The 26,653-nt window shown below is 45.2% G+C and overlaps 1 protein-coding gene across 1 annotated transcript in view; it reads right to left on the reverse strand.

The window, feature by feature from the left end:
- Nucleotides 1-26,653, reverse strand: part of PLEKHA7 (pleckstrin homology domain containing, family A member 7) — a 135,267-nt gene that overhangs the window by 51,676 nt on the left and 56,938 nt on the right. Inside the window, exons 3-7 of the mRNA XM_011937430.1 lie at nt 16,947-17,058; nt 16,039-16,143; nt 13,453-13,525; nt 12,365-12,465; nt 2,981-3,156 (exon numbers count right to left, since the gene is read on the reverse strand). Coding sequence (XP_011792820.1) covers nt 2,981-3,156; nt 12,365-12,465; nt 13,453-13,525; nt 16,039-16,143; nt 16,947-17,058 — 567 coding nt within the window. The remainder of the gene's footprint in view (nt 1-2,980; nt 3,157-12,364; nt 12,466-13,452; nt 13,526-16,038; nt 16,144-16,946; nt 17,059-26,653) is intronic.

Raw genomic sequence — 26,653 nt, forward strand, 5'->3', positions numbered from 1 at the left:
CTTCACCATCATAGAAATATACATTAAATTAAGATAATCAGATACTATTTATGTATCAGGCCAGTAAAATTAAAAGACATAATATCAACTATTGGCAAAGATATGGTGAAATGACACACTCACTGGTGGAATACACAGTTTTGTTTTGTTTTGTTTTGTTTTGAGACAGAGTGTTGCTCTGTCGCCCAGGCTGGAGTGCCGTGGCCCGCAATCTCTGCTTACTGCAAGCTCCGCCTCCCGGGTTCATGCTATTCTCCTGCCTCAGCCTCCGAGTAGCTGGGACTACAGGTGCCCACCACCACACTCTGCTAATTTTTGGTATTTTCAGTAGAGACGGGGTTTCAGTGTGTTAGCCAGGATGGTCTTGATCTCCTGACCTCGTGATCCGTCCGCCTCGGCCTCCCAAAGTGCTGGGATTACAGGCATGAGCCACCGCACCCGGCCACACATTTTTCTTTAAAGGGCAATTTAGTGGTATTGTTTAAAATTAAAAACGTGTTATACTTTTGCCCAGCAATCTGAAAGACTCACACATGCAGAGGCTTGTAGAAGGTTAATACAGAAATTTTAAATACAGGTTTTAAAACTACACTACAGTACATCTACACTGAAATACCATGAGTAAAAATTAAAGGTGATTCATATATACTGATATTTAGTGATCTTTAAGACGTCATTATTCACGCTTTCAGAAGGCACAAGAGAAACTTACATATAAATGCATGTATGTATATAAATGCATAGAAAATAGTTTAAAAGCCAATTAACCTGATTATAGAGATTACCTTGGGAAGGTGATTTGGGATATCTTTGTCTTTAGTTTTTGCATTTTTATACTTAGAATGTGTTCATTCATTATATAGTTAAATATACAATATACATTTAAAAATTTGTATATACTTAACTATATGTATACATATATATACACACACGCATATATATATATACATAGTCGGACTTCTGTATCCAGGGTTTCATATCCATGGATTCAACCAACCACAAATTAAAAATATTTACAAGGGAAAAAAAGCATGGTTGTGTCTGTAGTGAACACATGCAGACTTATTTTCTTGTCATTATTTCCTAAACAATACAGTATAACAACTATTTACATAGCATTTACATTGTATTAGGTATTATACATAATCTTGCAATCTAGAAATGATTTAAAGCATGTGCGGAGGTTATACGCAAATACACTATTTTGTATAAGGGACTCTGGGTATTCTGGTATCTGTGGGGCTTCCTAGCACCAGTCCTCCATGGATACCAAGGAATGACTATATACATATACTGTAAACATATATGTATATTAAAACAATGAAGAATAAAGACCAGGAAACAGTGATTGTTGGGGACTAGCCTGTGCACTAGGAGTAAGATGTGTCAAATCTAGCCAGTTTCCTTCTCCTGGGGTGAGAAGAGAGATGCCAACCACACTGTGAGCTGAGCCCCGCAGGCTCAGGCAGAGCCTTTCAGATCATTATTATGGAAACAACCGAAAAATGCAGGCTGGATGACAATGCTAGAAAGTAGAGTCAAAATTGACTGTTACTGATTCAGGGCCCATGTGGAAGCTCCTAGGGCAGTCTTTGGTCCTGTCCTGTTCAACATCTTCATTCATTCATTTGTCTAATCTCTCACTCACTCACTCACTCAACAGACATTTGAGAGCTTACTATGTGTCAGATGTTGTGCATTGAGATATAAAGACAGGCTGGGCGTGGTGACTCACGTATGTAATCCGAGCACTTTGGAAGACCGAGGTGGGTGGATCACTTGAAGTCAGGAGTTCAAGACCAGCCTGGCCAACACGGTGAAACCCCATCTCTACTAAATACAAAAACTTGGCTGGGCATGGTGGCGGGCACTTGTAATCCCAGCTACTCCGGAGGCTAAGGCAGGAGAATCGCTTTAACCCAGGAGGCAGAGGTTGCAGTGAGCCAAGATTGCGCCATTGCGCTCCAGCTTGGGCGACAAAAGCGAGACTCTGTCTCAAAACAAAACAAAACAAAACAAAGATATAAAGATGATCTCTGCCTTAAGCCTAGGATACTGAAAATTAGACAGAAGGGGGAAACAAAAACAGTGTGAAAAATGCTCAGACTGAAGTGCTATGGGAGCTTCAGAGGGAAGAGTCTGACCATACCCTGGCCTCCTGATGGAGGTCACTATTTATACCTCATTTATATTTCATGAGGTCTGTATGCTGCATGAAAGAGACCATAAAGCTAGGAAATACCATGAATTCCGAAAACCACATATATGTGAGGTAGAAAGATTCGCAAGCTAAACATACCAGTGCAATCCATTTTCAGTCACTAAAAAGTTCCACCCTTAGGTTGCAAGCGAATACACTTCAGTTCTGAGGCCTCACTGAAAGAACACTGTCAAAGAGCAAAGTGTCAGGATACGAAGGAATGGGCCCAATGTGAGATGAAGGCCAGATAAAGGTATACCCAGACTTTTTCAGGGCCACTCTGATCTCTCTCTCTCTGAGCCCTTGACTTCATTCATATTCCTCTTGTTTTCTCTCAGGGAATCACCTATAGCCAACAGACTCAGGAATTTCAAGATCTCTGATTATATGCTTGGTTGAACTATTTCAGAGAGGGAGCAACTGGAAAATCACTCCCAGGTCAGGTCCCAGCAACATGGCAGTTAGTCTGTAGCAGATTTTCAGTTTGCAAGACCTTTCTTGACTGTCCTCTCCCCACCTGGTGCCCCAAAGTTGTCCCATCATACATAAGAGAAGAAAAACCGAGAAGCACACACATGCCAGTATCCATGGCTGTGGATCCCAGGCAGTCATTTCACCCTTCCAGGCCTTAGTGTTTTTGTTTAACGAAGAAAGTTTATAAAGAGAGGGTAATGCTTAATACAAGTGAGCAAACGGAATCTCAGGCACCCAAGAGGACCTATCTGGGTCCTAATCCTAGTGTAGGAAGTGCTGTGGCAGGGACCCTCCATCAGGACTAACCTCTTCAGTGATGATCGAGACAGCACCTGTGCAGCCTGGTTCATGGCCCTGACCCAAGCGTTCATGTCCTCCTGGGTGTCAGCACTGAAGTAGTAGGTCCTCATGCCTGACTGCTCGGCCTGAGAGCCCGCTGTGGAGCTGTTATAGATGAGCGCTCGCATCCCCGTGTGCACAGCCTGTAGCACGAAGACAGAAATGCAGGTCAGAGGGAGGTTATCACACATTTCCTTTATAGGAGCAGAAGCAAGGAGGCACTATGGCCCTTCCAGACTAAAAGTCCTAGCACCACCCAACTTGTTTCCACTCCTAGAAAACGTCATAGGCTACATTTCTCTTTCTTAGTGTAGCCAGGCCCAGTGACAGCTGTCTGCTCCCCACGGTAAAAGCCCTGCAGCTGTAACTGTTTCCTATTTATCTTACTCCTGCTTTAGGGGTTGGGAGTGTGCACAAAGTCAAGGCTTATTGTGAGAAACAGGCTTTTCAGAAAACCCTCATTTCATAGAGGTAGACTCTTGGGAATCCCTGTTTTGTTTTTGCTGAAGTCTGTGATTCCTGCTTTGCCTATAATCAGACAAGAATTGACTCAAAACTGGCTGCAACAGCAGGTGGCTTGATGTGGATGTTCACTGTGCTTCACTGCTTAGGCATGAAGTGTGATGTGTGCTCCTGAAAGAAGCTGCTGTTCTGTCTCTTGAAAAGAGGCACTACAGGATGTGAGGGCAATCTGGCTGCGACATCTGTCACCCCATTGATCACCAGGATTGATTTGGCTAATCCGGCTGGCTAAGCGGGCATCCCCTTCCTCCCTCACTGCTCCATATTCGTCCCTCCTGAAGCTGCACACTCAGTCGAAGAGGAAGACCATCCACGATAGAGGAGGACTGGTCTTCGGTCAAGGGTATTCAAGTAGCTGCAGTCCCCTGCTGGAACCTCCAAACAAGCTCTCAAAAGAGAGGCACTACAGAGGTGGACAGAGATGACCAACAGTTAACTAAATATTCTTGCAAACCTACTCTGTCCTTCTGCCTCAAGGTGCTTTCGCATGTATCCTTCCAAAAAAAAAAAAAATTTTCAAAAAAAGGTACTCAGAATGACCACTGAAAAATGACTGGGAAGATTCGCAAATCAGAGACAACACCAGTTTTTCCCCTTGTGCTCTGATAAACCAGAGAGCCATCTTTTAAGTTTGCAAGGAACAATCTCACCAAATCTACATAAGAAGATGATGTGAAAAGAGGAAAATTTCCTGAGTACCTACTGTGTGTGTCTTAGGTACTTCCACAATTTAATATCATTGTAACTCTAACAGCCTTGAGAGGTAGAGACAGAATCTCTGTTTTACAGATGGAGCAAACGAACCTCTGAGATGTTAAGCAACTTTCCCAGATTTCCACACCTGGTAACAGATTCTTTACAGCACTTACCATTACCTGATGCTATTTATTTTACACACTTATTACCTGCTTATCATCTGTCTCCTTCCTCTATAAATATAAGCTACATGAGAGTAGGAACTTTGCTATTTTGTTCACTACTATATCCCCTGGAACAGTGCCTGACACATAGTAGATGCTCAATAAACATTTGTTGAAAGAACGAAGCGTTAGAACCCAGGTCTGACTCCAAGTCCAGGCTTCTCTGTATATTGCTCCCAGGTACTATCCAGAAGTGACGGTGATTACACAGATAACTGGTTCGATACTCTGAATCCAACATGAAAGGCAGACCCCATGCAAGGACCAGGCAGAGAAAACAAAATGAGAACCAATGAAAAACTGGACAATGACATGCTTCTGGAATCATTAATGGTCATAGATGAAAACCTCTCAAATGAACCTTCAGCATTTACTTCTCCTCCCTGCCCTCTTAAAATCCAGATCTAAAATGCATAGTAAATATGGGCCTGCTTCTGACATTTACATATCTGAGTCCATCCAGCTCAGTGCCAAGGGAGTCTAGGTAAACTTGGCCTGCAGCCAAGGATCCCTATAGTGGCTGAAGCAAACCTGATATCCTTCCTTTGCATGTATAAGGTATCATTCACTATCACAGGAAGGATTCCTTCTATTTTAAGCAAGGTGGAAATGTGCCAATAAGAACAGAATATGGCAGGGCGCAGTGGCTCACACCTGTAATCCTAGCACTTTGGGAAGCCAAGGCAGGTAGATTACCTGAAGTCAGGAGTTCAAGACCAGCCTGGGCAACATGTTGAAACCTCGTCTCTACTAAAAATGAAAAAAAATAGCTGGGCATGGTGGCGCATGCCTGTAATTTCACCTACTCGGGGGGCTGAGGCATGAAAATTGCTTGGACCCAGGAGGTGGAGGTTGCAGTGAGTTGAGATTGAGCCATTGCACTCCAGCCTGGGTGACAGAGTGAGACTCTGTCTCAAAGGAAAAAAAAAAAAAAAAGAACAGAATAAGAAGGAACCTGTGCATGTCTTACTGAAAATCAGCAGAAATTCTTGGAAAATATCCCTTGGATAATGATCCCACAAGATCTCTGACACACTCTCCCAGCCTTTTGTGCCCAGCTATACAGGATTCTGGGACAGGTGCCTATCCCACTACACACAAGCACGGGGAACCCTCTAAGGTACAATAAAGACAGTAGATCCCTGCCGTACAAAAATTCATGGAGCCAGCCTTGTCCAGGAAATCAACATGGGACATGCCTCAAACATGCAGACATGGGTTTGCATGTCTATTTGCAAATAAGCCTTGAGAGTTACATCCACCATTATGAAGGAGTTACACATGATTGGAAATATAACCCTGGTCACTAATTAAACGAGCAGGTGCTGTGCCCAGCTGCTGTTGACTCTGAAGAATAGATTCCAACTGCATTCTGCCTGTGTGAGGGCATATTCGATGGATTAACTGTGAAGGCAAGAAGTACAGGGAGTTTCCTTTTCATCTGGCCAAGTGACCCCAGTCCAAAGTGTCCTGAGCCTAGGACCCAGATGATGTGAATCTTCTCACTCCTGCCCCAGTGTCAACTCAGAGATGGTACCGTTTTCTCTGCTCTTTGCTTTCCAGTTAGCATAATCCTATGATGCAACTTTGCATAACTGAATAGAAAACAAGCTATGCCTAAACGAAATCAGGATGTGAGTGAAGAATTTACTTCAAAGACATGACACCCATAGGATATGGTTGCTCTCCTGGCTCTTGGATCTCAGTTCTAGACACAGCACTGGTGAAGGAGCCAGAATCCTCATGGTTCAAGCCCCCAGCATCAGCCTTTAGAATAGAGAAACCTCAGTGGAAAATACAGGAGCACCCAGGGCCCATCAACTGGCTGGCTCATTCTGGAACTTGTTCAACAATAATGAATCATTTATTGAGTATTTACTATGTGAAAGGCACCCTACCAAAGTTGGAGGGACAGCATTAAACAAGGTCATGAAAGTTTATAGCCACATAGAAGAGAAATACTATGGACAAGTAACTACAGCTGTAGTAAGTGTCATCAAGGTCAGGATGCTGTCAGGAAGATAACAGGGGAGCCCAGCTTGATCCCTGAGGAACTGACATTGCAGCTGCCTTCTACATAGCAGGTAGCCATTTAAGTAATAGCAGGGAGGAGCTAGGTAGCACCCCATGAAGGACACGTGCACACAGTGTGTTCATCTTCAACGATGAGGCCAGCATGACTGGCGCAGAGGAATGGAGGGGAAAACCGCACGAAGGGAGGCTGCCAAAGTTGGCAGGGCCAGACCACCAGGGCCTTATAGATCATGTAGGGTTTTGTCTTCATGAAAGAGCAATGAGAAACTATTAAAGGGTGTTTTGTTTTGTTTTGCTTCGTTTTGAAACAAGGTCTTGCCCTGTTGCCCAGGCTGGAGTGCAGTGGCACTATCTTGGCTCACTGCAACCTTCACCTCCCTGGTTCAAGCAATCCTCCCACCCCAGGCTCCTGAGTATCCTGGACTACAGGAGCACACCACCATGCCCGACTAATTTTTGTATTTTTTGTAGAGATAGGGTTTTGCCATGTTGCCCAGGCTGGTCTCAAACTCCTGGGCTCAAGTGATCCACGCACCTTGACTTCCCAAAGTGCTGAGCCACTGCACCCAGCCTTATTAAAGGGTTTAAACTGGGGAATGATGTGATCCAATTTTGTTTGGAAAGACCACTCTGGCTGCAGTACAGAGAAGAGGTGTGAATCAGCAGAAACAGGTGAGGGGGGATGGGTCAGGAGGCTACTACAGGAGCACAGGTGAGAGATGGTGGTGGAGGCAGAAAAGGGGAGGAGCAGACAGGGTCTGGAGAGAACTTACAGGTAATATCTGCAGGCCTTGGTAATGGACTGGATATGGGAGGAGAGGGAACACCAGGTATAAAGGATAAGAGTCTCGAGTTTACAACTTGCAGAGGCAGTGGTGACCACTTATTGAGATTAAGAAAAGGGGCCGGGTGCAGTGGCTCATGCCTGTAATCCTAGCACTTTTGGAGGCCGAGGCAGGTGGATCACCTGAGCTCAGGACCAGCCTGGCCAACATGGTGAAACCCAGTCTCTACCAAAAATACAAAAATTAGCCTGGCATGGTAGTGGGCACTTGTAGCCCCAGCTACTCAAGAGGCTGAGGCAGGAGAATCTCTTGAACCTGGGAGGCAGAGGTTGCAGTGAGTGGAAATCACGCTACTACACTCCAGCCTGGGTGATGGAGCAAGACTCCGTCGAGGGGAGGGGAGGGGAGGGGAGGGGAGGAGAGGGGAGGAGAGGAGACGAGACGAGACGAGACGAGACGAGACGAGACGAGAAGAGAAACTTCTCATGTCCAACCTTTAGGCTGACTACAAGCAGTACAGTGAACAGGGTAAGAACTTGGGCTCTTGGAATCAGCCTGAGGTCCAAGGTGGGCTCTGCCTCTTGCCCACTGGGTAACCCTGGGTAAATTACTCAACTTTCTCATGCTTTTATTTCCTCATATTTAAAATGGGACTATGGGTAAAAGTAGCATTTACCTTATAAGGCCATGTGAAGATGAAATGAGACATACACTGCTTAGAGCACAGCCTGGCATTTGTAGGGCTCAAAAGATGTCAGCTGATGTTACTGAAGGAGCAGTCACTTGAGCAACCTAGGGAGGTTGGCTGAAACAGCATTCTGGAAACTTTAAGACTCTTTTTCCTCCCTCCCCATCACAAATTTATAGGGAACTAAATACAAAACACAAGTAAGCCTGACCCCACCATATCTTGGGAAGTATGAGCACTGTCATTGGCCACAATTCCAATTACACATGAACGCTCCCTGTGGTCTCTGTCTACAGAATGGGACTAGCAGAACTAGCTGATGAACCAGTTTTCCCAGTGAAAGGTCTGAGTGGGTGAGTCAACCATTTACAGTGCAGTGAGACAGCTGTGGAAGTAGAGAAGAAGGATATTTAACCTGTCCAGAGGGCTCAGAGAAGGCTTCCCAGACAAGGTGACCTTGAGCAGAGAACTGAAGGACAAGTAAGAGGTGGGAAAGGGCATTCCAGGCTGTGGCTGAAGTTTAAGTAAAGGCCTATAGGCAAGAAAGGTCCTGGGGCCTTAGGCAATTGTATATGGCTAGAGGAAAGACATAAGATAGGAGTGGCTAAAAATGTGGCTGGAGATATAAGCTGGGGCCTCATGAATCACAATTGGCTTAATCATCTGGGCACAGTGGCTCATGCCTGTAATCTCAGCACTTTGGGAGGCCAAGGCGGGTGGATCACCTGAGGTCAGGAGTTCAAGACCAGTCTGGCCAACATGGTGAAACCCCATCTCTACTAAAAAAAAAAAAAAAAAAAAAAAAAAATTAGCTGGGCACAGTGGCAGGTGCCTGTAATCCCAGCTACCCGGAAGGCTACGGCAGGAGAATTGCCTGAACCTGGGAGGTGGAGGTTGCAGTGAGCCAAGATTATGCCATTGTACTCCAGCCTGGGTGACAAGAGCAAAACTGTCTCAAAAAAAAAAAAAAAGATTGGCTTTATCCTGAAAGCAATGGGGAACCACTGAAGGGCTTACTGTGGGAATACAACTGAAACAAGGGTGCAACTTAGGAAGAGCATAGAGGATGAACTGTAGGCTGCAGAGGAGTTCCAAGGCTGAATCAGCGACAGCTAATGCTTACAGAGCACTTACTATACACCAGGTCCTGCTCCATAGTGTGCTCCCCAGGGGAGGGATGGTGGTGGCCCAGACAGAATAGTGGCAGCAAAAGTGGAGAGGAGGAGATGAATTTGATAGATATACAAAGAACAAAATTGAAAGGAGAGAGAAAAAAGGCAGCTCTTTCTTGGTGTCTTCTCATCCTATAATAATACACATGCTGATGCAAACTTGAGAATATAAGCCCTAAAAAAGCAAGGATTTTGTCTTATTCATTGCTGTATCCCTAGTATTTATTATACTACCCAAGAGACAATCAGAGCGTGCAACAGAAGTTTATAAAATAGAACTACATAAGTGAAAAACCACGCCTCTTGGCATGTCCTCAGAATCTAGAGCAGGGACCTTAACATTTTTTATGGCATGGACACTTTCCACAGTTTGATAAATACTATGAACCTTTTCCAGACTGTTAAGCATGCAAAATAAGGGAAATCTATTATATTGAAATATAGTTCTTAAAATATTTTTTAAATGTGTGGTCTAGTGATGCAGGTGTTTGTTTACTAACATATTGCATAATAGATCTGGTGGCAGATGTAATAATTATTGTGATTTTAAAATGGTGATGAGCATAAATGATATTTCAAGATACCTGCAACAGCTGTAATGTGTTATGAAGATATCTATAGTTTCTATTGGTGACCAAGTCACAGGTACTGCTGATCCACATTGTGACCTGCTTTCTTAATTGAAAGAAATGTTACCTTTCAGTTAAAGGTTAAAAAGTAGGCCAGGTACAGTGGATACTCTGAACTATCACCAACAAGGTACCCTAGCACCAGTCTGACAACTTCAGCTCTATATACAGAGAAGGACCAACATCAAAGGCAGGTATCAAGACCAGGCACAAAACACTGTGTATTCCTTGGTTTGCCCAAGAATATGGACCCTGAGCGGCAGCTCTATGTACAGGGAAGGACCAACATCAAAGGCAGGTATCAAGACCCGGCACAAAACATTGTGTATTCCTTGGTATGCCCAAGAATATGGACCCTGAGCGGCATGCCCCCAGGGCCTACCCTCTGGCCCCTAAAAGAAGGATGCTGCAACCCAAATGAAAAGATAACTCTTTCAGACTCACGAAATCATTGCCCTTTCTGGAGAACCATCTAAACACCACCAGATCTGTCTGTAGTAGCTTTTCTCTGCTCTCAGATCCTGAGGACCTCAAAGACCTCTCCCAAACGCATGATGCCTTCTGTCTCCCAGACAAAAGATTTAGGGAACACTCTCAGTAAAGTCTTTCTAAGATAAATGTTGAGAAAAGAAATCTAAGACAGATTAAAGATGTTTACCTAGAATCTACTTTCACACCTCCAATGAAGTGTTAAGATAAAATATATATATATAGCTATGATATGTTACTTTAAGGATATGCCAAATGTTGTTCCCAAAACATCATATGCAACATCACTATCCCAATTGTTTGCCCAACTGGGCAGTGCTCAACTCTAGAAAAGAGAGTTTTCTAAGGAAGATTTTTCAGGCTGCAAAGGATGAATCTGAAAGCCACTGAACAAAATGTTTTCAGAGCCAGGAATAAGTTTCTAAAATGATACAATAAATGTCAATTCAAACCACCTTCTACCTCCTGCAATGTCTGTGCAGCAAGTGACCAAGATAAGACATGGAAGAAAAGCTAGGAAGAAGAGAAAATAATACAAAGTGGGAGCCCTATAAGAAAACTGAAAGAGAATAGAATTCAGGGCCAAGTCTGCCTCTGTCATCTTCCAGCTTTGTGACTTTGGGCAAGTTTCTTAAGCTCTCGTATCCTTCCCTCACCATGAGCATTAAATGAGGTCACATGTATAAAAGTACTTCCCAAATCATGTTTTAAAGATATAAGGCAACAGTATTCCACACATGAACGTGACACAGAGCAGTATCCCAGGATCACCAATCCTAGCAATTCTGGAGTGACATTCAGTAGCGTCACTCAAGGGAAAGAGAAGAACAACTCAAACCTGTTGATGAGTAAAGCCACAGCATCAGCTCAGTTCTGTGCCTCCTTAGGAAGGAAAGGTAGAAGGAAGATGAGACTGACTTTCCAATCACCAGCACCACCATGGCTCCAGATCAAGGTGTTGATGGAGACTCTGACTGTGCAAGCCCCTCACAGATGAAGGACCAGCCGCAGACCAACACTTTCCTGTAACCCTTCCAGAGAATGGCAGGCATCTTACCTTGAACTTTCCCATGATCCTTTATCTACAGCTGGAAAGCATGACTTCTATTCAATCTGTTTTACTACCCGCTGTCTAGTATTCATCTTGTGCCCCCAACATGGAAATGGCCAAGCAACAAGTATAGTGGGAGCAGGAGCCCCTACTCCAGCTTGAAGTGTATGACACTGCCTCATATCTTAAGCAGCCAAGAGAGGGCTGTGCCCTGTGGCGACTGGCACCAAGGGCTGCTTGCTTCAGTGCTCTCTAGGATGTCCAGTCTGCCTAGGACACCAACTGCCAGTAAAGTGGATCTTCTATCCACCCCACCCTTACCTTCCCTGGGGGACCCCAGATCTTAACACCTGCAGTGAAGGAAATCCATGGAGGCCACCAACAGAGAAGACCTCAGGACTCCCTACGTTTGAGCCTAAACACACCTTCCAAGAGCCTCCACACCTGACAGGTGCTACAGGGCGAAACTGCCGTTAATTATCATGGCCTCACTCAGCCCAAATGGTACAGACACAGAACAAGTAGGAAAGGGGTTTTACTGGTAAAGGGATCTGCCTGGAAATCTTCTATGATACAGAAGATAAACCAAATTTCATTCTAATTGCTTTTCAACCAGATAAACAAAGTGGACAAAGCTGACAGCCTCTTCAACACGCAGGCCTCTAACCTTCAATGTGAGTTTTCATAATATAATGGATATAAACACATCATGAGGGGTCACCAGTTGCACGAAATGGCTGGATGGCAGGCTGGCTGAGTACAGTGATAAGATAGCTCAAGAAGGGCTTCGATAGGTAACCACAAGACGGGCAGTGACAGGAAGGAGTGGTCTGAATACTTGAACATGGCTTGGCGACTCCAAAGCTTAGAGTCAAATGACAGTACTGGTCATGTGACATTATTCTTGTTTAAATAACTTACAACTTTGTTAACCTGAATCTGACACTCTCTAGCTTCTTAGCTTCTTCCCCCTCCTGACAAAAGCAACTGCTTTTATGAAAGCATTTTGAAAACACAGTTTCTTTAGACAGAATGGCTGCATTAGGGTGTAGGAGCAGTACCTTAAAGGAGTATTTGCGGCTTATGCGATCCTCAGGGGCCACAGGCGAGATCACGTAGCTGGGCAAGGGAATGCTCCCAAGGACTGCTTCTTCTCGGCTGTCTTTGAATGGAAAAACGCATCAGAACAACCTTCTGGGCAGCTTCCCTGGGCTCATCCGTCCCACTGTTTCCAGAACTTCAGCCAAGTTGTTTCCTCCCCTTGTAATGTCCATCCTCCCCTGACCCACACACAGGCAAAGCTCTCCCCATTCTTTTTTTTTTTTTTTTTTGAGATGGAGTCTCACTCTTGTTGCCCAAGCTGGAGTGCAAGGGCACGATCTCAGTTCACTGCAACCTCTGCCTCCTGGGTTCAAGCGATTCTCTTGCCTCAGCCTCCCAAGTAGCTGGGATTACAGGAGCCCCCTACCACGCCTGTCTAATTTTTGTATTTTTAGTGGAGACAGGGTTTCACCATGTTGGCCAGGCTGGTCTCGAAGGCCTGACCTCAGGTGATCCATCTGCTTGGCCTCCCAAAGTGCTGGGATTACAGGCATGAGCCATAGTACCCGGCCAGCTCTACCCATTCTTAAAAGCGTATCTCCTCTCTCTCTTCTAAGAAGCCTCCTCAGATTCTCCCATGATGGAATTCACTTCTCAGTCCCCCTGAACTGCTTTGAAAGCACCAATAGCAGTCTAGCCTTATCTTAAAAGTAAGCTCTTTCTCCACATTTTGAGACTTCCCTCTTAACAACACATAGTCCCTAACTTTATGTTCTGGGGCTCCATAGAAGCTCAGATGGCCAATTCAATTCACCAGTTGCCCATCCAACGTCCAATAAATCCAGATGACAGGTTACAAAATACAATCAATGATCCACACTTCTCATTTCTCCAGAGTACCTCAAAGACAGACCTATGTCCCAAATGGGACAGAAACGGAAATGACTCTGAATCTTGAGACCCTTAGTAGCAGGCAAACTGGATTCTATTTACTTTAACCCAACAGATTGAACTTCCTGCGTCAGGACTGGTAAAACTGAAGTCATCAACCATCCACATATGTAAAACTGAACACTTTGGCAGGGTAATAAGCTACTTGTTAGCTCACCTTTATAGTAAAATAAGCAGTAATCAGCAAGCACAAACCACCTCCTTTTCCACAGCCTCATCCCAGAACTGTCCTGCAAAGCAAAGAAAACTAGTCAGGGTCATATCTGGGCATACTGTTGTCCCTTTCCAAGAATGCACAACCTGATTCCAGAACCAAATATTTGCCCATATTCACTCTTTCTTTTAATAAATAAAAACCATTTTATTGAATAACCATTCTTTGAATAGGACATTAGAACTTAGATTAAATGATGGTTTATCCTAAGGAAGCAGGGTTTTTATTTTTGTCTCCTAGAAACAAATTAATGTATAATATTATAAGCCACTTTCTTCTAGAAAGTAAATTAAGAAAGGAATCGGTTCTTAACAAAAAGGTTTTTGTTTGTTTATTATTTAGGTGGCTACGCTATAAAATACCTTCATTTATGCTGACTGGAAAACTGAATTTACATTGAACTATTAAAAAGAGTTTAAGTTACCTAATGAATTAAGTGAGGCAAAGTTCTCATTAGACTATGCTCAGTTCTGTGCCATATAGGATGTATTCTGCTGTTGTGTTTTCCTTCCATTCAATATAAAAGGATTTGGATTCTCTTTGCTATCAAATTGTCTCATAAGAAAAATCTGTCTCTACTCATCTGAAATGTCAATGTTTGTATTTATCAATAATGTTTTAAATTATTGTGAATATTTTTTAAAAACATGGCAAAGGCAGAAAAACAGAATGTTTTAGGGTGAGTGTTCTCTCAAACCTAGGAAAACCTCAGAGCATCTTTTAGTTTTAGAGATGGCTGTTCACATCTGTAATCCCAGTGTTTTGAGAGGCTGAGGCAGGAAGATCGCCTGAGGCTAGGAATTCGAGACCAGCCTGGGCAACATAGTGATAACCCATCTGTACAAAATTTTTTTTTTAATTAAAAAAATAGAGATGGCTGTTAAATTGTCTTCCTTCTGCAGAAGTTTTTGACAAGCTTGAAAAAAACCTAACAATTTCTAAACTGAAATACAACATGAGGATTGTCCCTCCTCTACTTACTAAAATGCTAAAAGCAAATTTAACTTGATGATTTCAACTGTTTATCAGTTTTACCTTCTGCAAATCAAGAGATGATTTCTAAGGTCTTGGCACATGATATTTGCTTTGTCTGGAGACCTCTTATCTATGCTTCCATGCCTGGTTCAAATATCACTTCCTCCAGGAAGCCTTTCTGGACAACCCCCAGTATAGATACTCTCTGTTGTGTGTCCACAGCACACAGATCCCTTTGGTTACAGCACAGCCCTAGGGCCTGGGCTAGGTGTTGGGAATTATTTACAAATACTTCCGTCTCTCTCCATATGTCAAAGGAGCATCCTTTGTTTAATGGGGACAGGGATGCAAACAGAAGAAGTCAGAGGGTTAAATGACTCAAGTGAGAAAAAGACATGGGCAAATGTAAGCAAAGAGGCAGGACAGGACTGTGAGGGGCAAGTGGGAGCAAGAGAGGGTGGTACCAGGAGTGTCCAACAGAAGAGGCAGGGAGCTGTTGCAGCTACCATAGGGCCAGAGTTGCAGAGGAAGATTTTAAGGGGACTTTTGGGATTTCTCCTGTGTGCTATGCAATGTAATGCCGTCCTCTGTCTTCCCACAAAGCTTCACCAAAACTTACATTGCAGCTCTGACATTTTTGGATGTTATGCTAGGTGAGAGACAGGGCTGGGTGACAATGTGACAAGTGAGAGATATGCTATCTGCTTCTCCTGGTAGCTGATGAGTTCCTCAAGGGCAGGAACCACGTTTCTCTTGATACTTGCTCTTAGCAGGTTAGGACATGGCAGGCACTTTGCAGAATAGATGAATGAATGACCAGCAAGGAGAGAAGAAGAGCAAAAGAGACAGGGTCTCTAGCTCTGGGAACTTGCAACCCAGCCATGAACAGAGGACCCCAGGCAGGTCAACTGGCAGTAGGGATTCCAATGAAGAATGACCTCAGCCCACAGAGCCGACAGGACTTCCTTACTGAATGCATGTGGGGGAAGGAGGATCTGGTAATAGTGCTGAGGTTTCCAACCTGAGTTCCTGGGAGAATGGTGGTAACATTACTAGGATCTGGAGAAAGCAGTCCTGGGGAAATGGTAGGCCAGGGTGGCGAGGAGATAATGAGCTGAGTTTGGCTGAATTGGAGTTTGAGATGCTAGGTGGATATGTATGCTAGACAAGGGGGAGAGGAAAAGATGAAAATTTTCAGCCAAATAATAACAAAGAATCTTTGACATCAGGAAGGCCAGGGCAAGTAGAGGACTGGCAGGAAGGCTGGATTCAGGCTGACCACCCACACTGCGGCCTGGGTCCCAGGGCAGCCAATAGCACCAGGGGCCAAAGTGGTCAAGTGGGTTTTGGAGAGAAGCTGTAACCATTGAGCAGACAGTTCACTCATAAGAACAAACAGCAAACAATGCAGTGCAGCAGGTAGAATCCAGCTGCCTCAGACAAACTCAGTAACAGAAAGCTTATGTGCCCGTCCCTAGCTTCCTGGGGCCTGGGAAAGGAGAGAACTCAGTCAGAGCCATTTCCTCCACAATTCTCATTCCTCGGCATCCTCACCTGCTTGTGCAGCCAGCCCCTCACCACCACGGGAACATTGGGGTTCCTCCGAATGGCCTGGTCTCTCTTCCCAAAGCTGTGGACTTTATTGCTGGACTTTATGATCTACGAAAAAGCAGACTGAATTTTAGCAGCAGGGAATTTAAGGTGACATAAAAAAGCACTTGTATGTTAGGAGGACCGTCGGCTCTCTCTGCCTCACTCTAAACGGCAGCACCCTTTGATCAAATGAACAGCCAGGAGACAGGGAATGGGCATGCACATGGCCACAGCATTCTAACTAAAAGGCAAGCCCAAGACCTGGCAAGCCTCCCAGCTGGGTCACAGAAAAAAAAATTAAAAGGAATTTTTCAATCAACTTTCAGCAGCAGCTGTTGGCTATAATATGTTCCGTGGTTTTCTGAAGCAAAGCTAATTTTTGGTCACAGCTTTTTGCCAATTTCCAGATATTTACCCTTCCTATCTGGGTTCATCCCTCGGCACTCTCCTCCTCTCCTCAATGCTGGTTCTTTTCCCTGATCCTTAGTGTTTCTACACCTGGAGCACAAAAACTTCTGGGTCCTTCCCAAGGCCACCCTTTCTCAGGGCCTCACGTCACCAAATCTCTCCAGGCTCTAACACACAGCTACATGTAAACAGAAATGTGGCCCTCCCAACCACACGAGGAAAGGGAAGAACATGCTCAAGGACCTAGACACCGGTGCTGGATCTGTCAGCAATCACCTGTTTTGTTGCCCAAGGGACATACCCCTCTTGGCCTCCATTTTCTAATCTGTCATTTGGGGAGAACACTTCTATGGGTCTCTCTCACAAAACTATAGTGAAGATCAAATGGACTTCTGGTTACAAAGGGGCTTGGCAAAATATAAAAGAGGGGAAGGAAGGAACAAGTGGCCACAGGAGCTCACCTTGGGTCCAGGCTTGGCCTCCAGGGTGGAGGCGGTCCCAGCCGTGGATGTTTCACTGACCATGCTGGACGGTCTTTGGTTTCTCTCTTGCTTCGACATATGTGGATTCAGCCTGTGGAGAGACAGGGGATTCCAGTGAGTAAGAGCTGAGCTGCAGAGTAGGAAATGCAGCAAGATCAGCTTCAGGTAGGAATTGTTGCTGGGCCTTAGAACAACCCAACCCTGATTGCTTGGAGGCTGCCTGACTCCAGACTGCAGCCAGAGGGCTGCGATGTCTAGCCTGCCCGTATATTTCAGGGAATCAAGAGGATGACAGACAGGCACATCTCCACAGCCTGACACCCCAACAAAGGAGGACAGACTGTCATCCCCGCTGTTGTCTGGAAGTCCCCACACTCACTCTCTTAATCAGGTGTCTGTGACAACTGCCCCATCTGATGGGCATGCACAGATGTGCCACTCTTCTCAGCACGCAAGAGCAATCCATGCCCTCACACACACCTCCATTTCCCTGGCTCCCAAAAGAAGCTGTTTATAATTAGTAACACGAAATCACTTGGCGCACACAACCACACCCCCAGATATACACAGAGAATCCCTTACATAAATGCCAGTGGGGCTTGTCTCCCAAAATAGACTACTCAACAAAGAGTCCTATTCTGGGAACACTCCATTTGCCCCAAAATAGAGCTATCAGAGATATTAACCCATTGTGCTATGCCTGGAGAGCAGGAAGAAATGAAATAAGCCTTGGGCCCCCAGTAAGAATCTCTGGGGCTTCCCCATTAGCATCCCAGACACATGGAACTTCTCACCAAGAAGCTGCCCTGGGATGGCCAACTTTCTGGGAGCATCTTAGTGTGACACTCAAGAGCCACTGAAGAGTCCTCCTCACCTGCCTCCGCAGATCCCCAGCATTTGCCATTCTTTCAAGGCAGTGGTGACAAATCCCTCTTCACAAATCCAGTACCTATTCCTAGACAGCTGGATGCCTGATGCGAAGACCCTGCTAAGTCCAGGATCAGCAAGCCTTCCTCAAAGTGGAAGTCTCCACGTTCTGTCCACTGCTCCGATAGGCAACAGAATCCAGGTCATTGGAGACCAGGCAGACCACAGAAAACTGAGGCTCTTTGCCTGAAGAGTGGAAAAAATCTGCTTTGGAGGCCTGGGCAAGGACTCTGAGGAGATGGAGCTAGAGGATCCAGGCAGGACGCAACTGACAAAGCAGCATTCAGAAAGTCCTTCACACGAACACTTTTAGAGCAATGTAATGAGGGAACATCCTAGTTTTCACCACGGAAATACACTGTTTTCTTCGAAGACCCTGCTGCTCAAAAGATAAGTGATCCTTTCTGTGCCCTGAGACAGAGCCCAATATCCTACACCACAAGGGAAGTTCTCTGCAGAAGTAGCTGTGACTACCGCACTTCCCAAGCAATGCCAGCAGCAGGACCACTGTAGCAGGCACCAGCTTCCCAAAGGGCTGGGCCCTGTGGGATGCTTGGCAGCTGGAGACGCAAGTCCTGCCAGGCAGAAAGAGCACTGGCTCCTTATAAGTTCAGACACTCACTCCAGATTCCACGCCCCTGGCCTCCAACCCAGCCAGACTTTTGTTGCTGCTCCCCACTCAGAGGGAGAATGTCACCACATTTGCTGTTGGCAGAGGCTGTATGCAGCAAGATAACTGCTGATCAGGGGCAGGAAGGGGGCCCAAAAGGCCGCCTTGTCCACCCCCTTTCTCCAGACGGAACTATGTCCAAAACATCCCGGAACCTGGTCTTGCCTGACTCTTCAGATTTCTGGAGGGTCAGACAAGGAAAAAGAGCTCTCAGGTTGCTTCAGTTATGGCAGCTGTATCTCTAAGCTAAAATTCAGGATACAAGATCCAACGATAAAAAAGATTTCTTTGAAAAAAAAAATTTTTTTTTTTTGAGATGGAGTTTGCTCTGTTGCCCAGGCTGGAGCGCAGTGGCATGATCTCGGCTCACTGGGTTCAAGTGATTCTCCTCCCTCAGCCTCCCAAGTAGCTAGTATTACAGGCACTTGCCACCAAGCCCAGCTAATTTTTGTATTTTTAGTAGAGACGGGGTTTCACCATGTTGGCCAGGCTGGTCTCAAACTCCTAACCTCAGGTGATTCACCTGTCTTGGCCTCCCAAAGTGCCGGGATTACAGGTGTGAGCCACAGCACCTGGCGTGTTTGGGATTTTATCAAATGTAATTTGTTCCCACTTAAGACATTATAGGCTTATTACAGAATATTTGAGAACTATAAGAAAAAACTGAGAGAAAAACATCACCCATAGTCCAGCTACTGAAAGGAAAACCATTTGTAACACTTGGTATAGTTACATCCATCCTTTTTATATGCCTGGGTTTTCTGCAGGGGAAGGGGGTGGGGAGAAAAAGGGTGGTTTTTTGTTTACACATAATCAAAATTATATATGTGACTTTACATCTTCATTTTTAAAACTTATTGTAATTTAAATACTTTCTCCATTAGTTTAAGCCAGTTTAATGTCATTTCAAATAACTGCATCATATTCCATCAACTAGATGTGCCATTCCACCTCTGAAGGACAAAGAAAAGACCATCTGGATTTGTGACTGGTCAGGAAATCCAGGACAAATAGCTACTTTTGCCATTTTTACACCTTACAATCTTTAACAATTTTTTTTTTTTAAGATGGAGTTTCGCTCTTGTTGAGCAGGCTGGAGTGCAACAGTGCAATCTTGGCTCACTGCAACCCCTGCCTACCAGGTTCAAGTGATTCTCCTGCCTCAGCCTACCGAGTAGCTGGGATTACAGGCACGCGCCACCACACCTGGCTAATTTTGTACTTTTAGTAGAGAGGGGGTTTCACCACATTGGTCAGGCTGGTCTCTAACTCCTGACCTCAAGTGATCCACCTGCCTCAGCCTCCCAAAGTGCTGGGATTAGAGGTGTGAGCCACCACAGCCAGCCTAAAAAAATTTTTTAAAACCATCTCACCAGTGCAGTATAAAGAACTGTATAATCTTGATATTTAACTTGACACGCCCCAAACCTGCATATTCTAACCCCACGTCTCCTCCCCACCCTAGCTTCTGGGATGCTAGCTGGCTGGGGAGCTACTCCCAGCCAGTAATATGGAAAGAAAGATGACTTCCCTGCAGCCTTGGGTAAGTGAGGAAACAGAATACAACTCCCGCCTAGGGAGCCAGGTATAAACAGATTTTGGCTAGAGAATGACTGGTTATGGCCCCAACACTGGACATCAGTGAGGGACAGTGATGGGTAAGGAGTGGGGAAATAGGAAAACACACACGAAGACAGCTCGACCCCTCATGGTCTATACCGCTCAGCCACACCCATAGAAAGCTTATTAGGAGACATGACTAAAGTTCAAACTACATATGCCCCAGGGAAGGGGCTGTGTTGTCTACAAACAGGGAGGATGTCTTTACCAAGGCCCCCCATGAGCAGGGACAGCTCCCAACTCAAGGCATAGACTCAATTCATACTTGGCATCCCTGACCTGGCTCTTTGAAAGGAAAAGGCACACACAGCTACCCACTTGTCCAAGTAACAAGGTCAGCCTTCAGAGGATGTTTCTTTGAAGCTCTCAGTGTAGAACATGATCTCTCAGGTTTTCTAAGGATGACTATGACTTTTGGAAATAACTAAAAGTTATCTGGAATTATAACTAGTTAAAAATATGGTGGTCATGCTTGGGGATACCGTTTGGTATCCAAAAGCAGGGATATGAAAAAAGTCTCAAAAACAATTTTCTCACTTGGCTGAAAACCTGGCTCTGATGGAAACTTCTAGTGGTGGTTTACCGCAATGGGTAATGAGCAATGGGACATCAACAGTGCATGTGTATAGCCTCCCGAAGAGACAACACTGAAAGGAACATCCCTCACTTGGATGTGGGCATTCTGATACATTTGCTTCAGCCAGTTACATCCCACAGGCATGTTTCCCATTAAGAGCCTGGTGGGCAGACAATGATTTGTCCTCAACTCCTCAGAATGAGTGTACTCTGCTGATGAGCCTCACCTAAGAACAGAGTCTCATCTAAAAACCATCTCCTCTTCCCAGAGAAGAGCCTGTGCCCCTGAGCTGAGCAACCTTGAAAGGCATTCAGTTCCCAGCAGCGTGCCCTCAGGCACAGAGTCACGGAGACCCCTGGGAGAGACCTAAAAACCTGCACATGCAGACTGCTGCTGTCCTCAAATAAAACCTATTAACTTAAAAGCCTGTTTGCCAGGTTTCTGTGTTATCGGAAATCCCAAAGTACAATGGGATGATTTGAACAAAGACTTCCCTCTCCCTAGTTTGGGCTACATGAATGCTGATTATTTTGCTGGAGGGATGTGGGCTGAAGATGAAAACAGTGAGCTAGAGTTTGAATCCAACCTCCTCCCATCTGAAATGAACAAAAGAACTTAGGACTAGACAAAATGAGTCTGGAGAAACCCAGTTGGAAAGTGACTTGATTTTCCTCTGAACTTTGTCAAGGATGTGTGCAGTGAGCCTGAGCAGGAAGACACTTTCTCTGTCCCTATCAATAAAAGGAGTGCTTCTGCTTCCTGCATATTCGGGACTAAACGCATTTGACACTGACAGATGTAGTAAGAGAGGTTACAGATACAGAAGCTTTTTTTTTTCTGTTGGGTCTGAAATTAGGTGGGTTTTGTCAATAGGATTTGGTTAATGGGAGCCTCTCAATGAACAGTGTGAGCTGAAGCAGAATGAAGGAATCAGAGCAAGATGTCTATGATGCTGCAATAAGTGGTAACCAAGACAATGATCCCCACCTCTTCAGGACAGGTACACAGACTCAAGCAAGCAGAGGGATTAGGCTGTACTTGTTGAGCACCTACTGCATGCATGCCAGGCACTTGGCCTGCATTATCTCACTTAACCCTGCCAAGTCAGTTTTAGTATCTCTATTTATAGAGGAGGAAACTAAGGCTCATAGAGACAAATAACTTATTCGAGATAGAAATTGGACTCCAAAACCTGGGCTTTGCCACAGAAAGACCCTATGGCAAGTCCCAAGGTCTGAGAGAAGCAGGCTTTTGCTCCTTTCAGCCCTAAGACCAACCCCCCAGGGTCAAGGAAATCTTGTGGTAGAAACAGCAAGAGCCCAGAATAACTGGATCTCAGCCCAGTCCTGCAGCTTACTGACTCCTCCACAAGTCACATCAGTTCTCTGGACCTTGGTTTCCAGTTTTGCAAAATAAGTGGAAACCACCTCTCATCTCACAAAGTAGTTGTGTGGATTGAAATGACACTGAAAACCATAAAGCACCCGTGATATACAAAGCATTATTTGGAGCTGTTACCAGCAAAGACCCCAGAATTTAAATCCCAGCTACACTTTATTTCCAAGGCATATGTCTCCAGAAAGCTCAAGGTGCCAAACCATTAACTTCTAAACAACAGTCATTTCCTATAAACATCCCAATAGCATTTTATAAATAAAAAAAAATTGTTTAAAGCACAGTAATTCTGTGGCTGGAGGATTAGGTTTCCATTCTTTCCCCAGGAGAACAGTAATGTCAAGAATCATCAAGGGCTAAGAGCAGTGGCTCCATGCCTATAAACCTAGCACTTCGGGAGGCTGAGGCGGGAGGATCACCCAACGCCAGGAGTTCAAGACCAGTCTGGTCTTGAGACTGGTCTCTATTAAAATTAAAAAAAAAAAAAAAATCAGCTAGGCGCAGTGGCTCACACCCATAATCTCAGGCCAAGGCAGGCGGATCGCTTGAGCTAAGGAGCTCAAGACCTGGGCAACATAATGAGGCCAGGAGTTCAAGACCAGTCTGGTCTTGAGACTGGTCTCTATTAAAATTTAAAAAAAAAAAAAAATCAGCTAGGCGCAGTGGCTCACACCCATAATCTCAGGCCAAGGCAGGCGGATCGCTTGAGCTAAGGAGCTCAAGACCTGGGCAACATAATGAGGCCCCGTCTCTATGAAAAATAAAAAAATTAGCCGAGAGTAGTGGTGCACGCCTGTAGTCCCAGCTACTTGGGAGGCTGAGGCACAAGAACTGCTTGAACCTGGGAGGCAGAGGTTGTAGTGAGCCAAGATCACACCACTTCACTCCAGCCTTGGCACAGAGTGAGACTCGGTCTCATTCATTAAATAAATAAGTCATCAACACTATGATGGGAGGTTAGAAAGTTATAAGGAAACACAAATCTTTTACTGAGAACACCTTATTAAATGACACCTTTATCCCATTAATTCCTGGGAAAACTGGCCCCCAAAGTCATGCTCTGTCCTCAAGGAACCTACACACAGAAAGCTCAGCTAAAACTACTGATATAGAGGAAAAATAAATGAGAAGAGGGCACACTCACAAACACCAGCACATTTTTTTAGTAGCTTACACCCATCAGCTAAGGGTTTGGGGAAAGCAGTGCACAATGAAAACTAGGAAACAAAAGAAAGCTCTTATCCCAAACAGGCAGACACCTCCTTCCACACCCCCTCTTCTCAGAGAAAGAGACACACACAGACAGACCGCCAACGCTCACTGTAAACTCCCAACACCCTGGGGGAGGCTGTCTGACATGGGTTTTCATTCAGCAACTGTGGCTTCATTACTCAACTATTGCTTACTGTGTTCCTTCTCCTTCCCCCTCAAGTCCTTTCTTGAACACAGGCTGCAGTTCCTCACCCCACTCTACCCCAGGAGCTAGAAACCAGCCCAAACAGCAGCCCCTCACCTGGCATGAAAATAACCCCATAAGCACTGTGTGCCGCCATCCCCACCTCCCCATACCTGTTCCCCAAATCGGAGTATTGCTCCGAACCTGGTACAACTCCTTGTTCTGTTGTATGACCCTGGGCCAGTCTCTTCTAACCAGTGCCTCTGGTGAGCCCTCTTCTAGCCTATCTGCTCCTCCTAGCTTAACAAGCAGCTACTTCTCTCATTAGACAATGATATTTTTCATTGGAGATCTGAGCACATCCAAGACTAGGGGGAGGTAAAAGAAGAGGACAAGAAAGGAAGTCACAGGAAGAAACAAAATTACTACTTACAGGAAGCAGCTTCCCTTCCTCACACAGCAAAGCCACCACTGCAGCATTTTTGCCCAGCACAGACAAAGACATGGTTGCTGTGTGGCAATGACTGCATCCCCAATGCCAATGCCCTTCAAAACGGCAATACCAAAGGCCCAGCCAACACCCAGGTGTTTGAATGAACTAAAGGCCCCATCATCATCTCTTCCCCTACCTGTGACTGTCACAGACACTGTCTCCTAGTCCAGGGAAGAAAACTGAACAGTCAAGTTTCTGCATCTGCTTGCCAGGTGTTTCCATTTTTCCTCGTTTTTCTGCTACCATGGCAACCAAATACAACAGGCAAAGCTAGCCCAAGACTGCCAGCATCTAGAGACAAGGTGCTGGCTATATCAGCTGCAGACAGCAAAGCATCAGCCTCACAGCCCAGGGCTCAGCAGATGAGCAACAGGACAGACTCCTGTGGGAGTTCAGGAGCAACTCCCCTCTCCAGTGCTCTAAATCTCATTGCCTGCTTTACCAACTTGTAGCTGCAAGAGGAACAGGAGACAGCCATCTCCTAGCAGCAAGTGATACCCCACCCCCAAACTCATAATCAGCACATGCCATAGAAGAGTCTCATCCTGCAACCTGCAAAATGAACCACCTTTAGCAAAGAGGTCAAAGATCTGGAAGATAATTCTTACCTTTGGAAAGACAGTATCTTTTTTAAGTGCTATCCTCCAAACACCACTCACAACATTCCAGGAAATTCCAACTTGCGTTTCTTTTCCAAAATTCCAGTGAGAAAACTGAAGGCTGCTCAAACCTCAATGGAAACAACAAGCTAACCCCCTGGGATGCTAGGAAAGGTAGGTCAAGCAAGGGCACCCTCCAGGTTTGGAACCTCCAGCTGCATATCTTGCAGCTGGCGTCTCAGCACACAAGCGGGCCCCTGAACTTCCTAGGTGCATACTCTCTTCTCCCAACCTTAGGCCCCACCTCAACATCAAATGCTTGGCAGAGCCTGGGGATCGGTGTAGACAGCCTGCTGTCAGTCAGCTGCTAGCATCAATGCTCAGGAACGCTTCTCTCCTCTTCCCTGAGAGCTGCAGAGGTGTTTGTCAGTGGCTCCCAGGGCAGCCCAGCACTGAGGAGAAAACACTCCTGTACATGAGCACCAAACAACAAAACCACAGTCCTGGAAGTTCTGTGTCAAAGACTACCCCTTTAGGAGGGGCCCTGCTTGTGGCTCTTTTAGCCAGAAAGGGTCTGGCTTCAAGCTCACAATTCAAGAAAGTCACTGAGAATCAGGCAAGAGGCTTAGGAGAGGAGCAAAATGATCCAATCACTGGAAATTAGGCCCAGGATAAAAGATTTGAGAACATTTTCTGGAGAAAAGACTACCGAGGAGGCTTGGCATCTTTCAAACAGGTGCAAAGTTATTACAGATGAAATTTCATTGCTACAAATACAATTACAACTAAAATCTTTCTGCAGCAGTAGCCTACTCAATCAGCACACTAAGTATGGACAAGGAAGAGGATTGTCCCCGGAAGACCTCTGAAATGAGAAGCAGTATAGCATAGTGTTTAGAAGCATGGCATCTAGGACCAGACTACCTGGATTCAAATCCTGACTTCACCACTTACTCTCTGTGTGACCTTTGGCAAGACTCTCTGTGCCTTAGTATTCATGATAATAATGGTATCTTCCTCACAGGATTGCTGTGAAAATTAAAAATATGTAAAGCACTTAGAAAAGTACCTGGAAATAGTAAGGGTGCTATGTGTTAGCTATAAAACTAATAATAATACTAACAATACTATTAATATTATTCATTTTAAAAGCTCCCAACTCTTATTCTAGGAAGTAGAATACTTCATTTAATGTTAAAGAGGAAACTCTAGATCCTGAAACGAGGGATGCTATAAAGTGTCTGATACGGTTTGGCTGTGTCCCCACCTAAATCTCATCTTGCATTGTAGCTGCCATAACTCCCACATGTCATGGGAGGGACCCAGTGGAAAGTAATTGAATCATGGCAATGGGTTTTTCCCATGCTGCTCTTGTGATAGTGAGTAAGTCTCACAAGATCTGATGGCTTTATAAAGAGGAGTTCCCCTGCACATGCTCTCTTGCCTGCAGCCATGTGAGATGTGATTTTGTTCCTCATTCGCCTTCCGCCATGATTGTGAGGCCTCCCCAGCCACGTGGAACTGTGCCAATTAAACCCAGTCTCAGATATGTCTTTATTAGCAACGTGAGAACAGACTAATACAGTCTTTCTCAGAAAATTATGGACTGGGTTGAAATTTGTCTGCCTATAGCTTTCACTCATTGATCTGACACCTGCCTTTGCCAGCCACATAATAAATGTACCCCACTTCCACTTGCTAGCCCTTCTTGAAGACTTTTACCACATCCTCGATCTTCTCTCCTGCAGATTAAACACAACAGGTCACAGGATAGGGGTTCTAGAACCCTCACGATAATGGTTCCGCTCCTCAGGGGAATATCAGATGCTCAACACCTCTCTTAAAATGCAGTATCTAGCCGGGCGTGGTGGCTCAAGCCTGTAATCCCAGCACTTTGGGAGGCCGAGATGGGCAGATCACGAGGTCAGGAGATCGAGACCATCCTGGCTAACATGGTGAAACCCCGTCTCTACTAAAAAAATACAAAAAAATACTAGCTGGGCGACGTG

The sequence above is a fragment of the Colobus angolensis genome, unplaced genomic scaffold (assembly GCF_000951035.1).
Source record: "Colobus angolensis palliatus isolate OR3802 unplaced genomic scaffold, Cang.pa_1.0 Scaffold164, whole genome shotgun sequence".
Lineage (NCBI taxonomy): Eukaryota > Metazoa > Chordata > Mammalia > Primates > Cercopithecidae > Colobus > Colobus angolensis.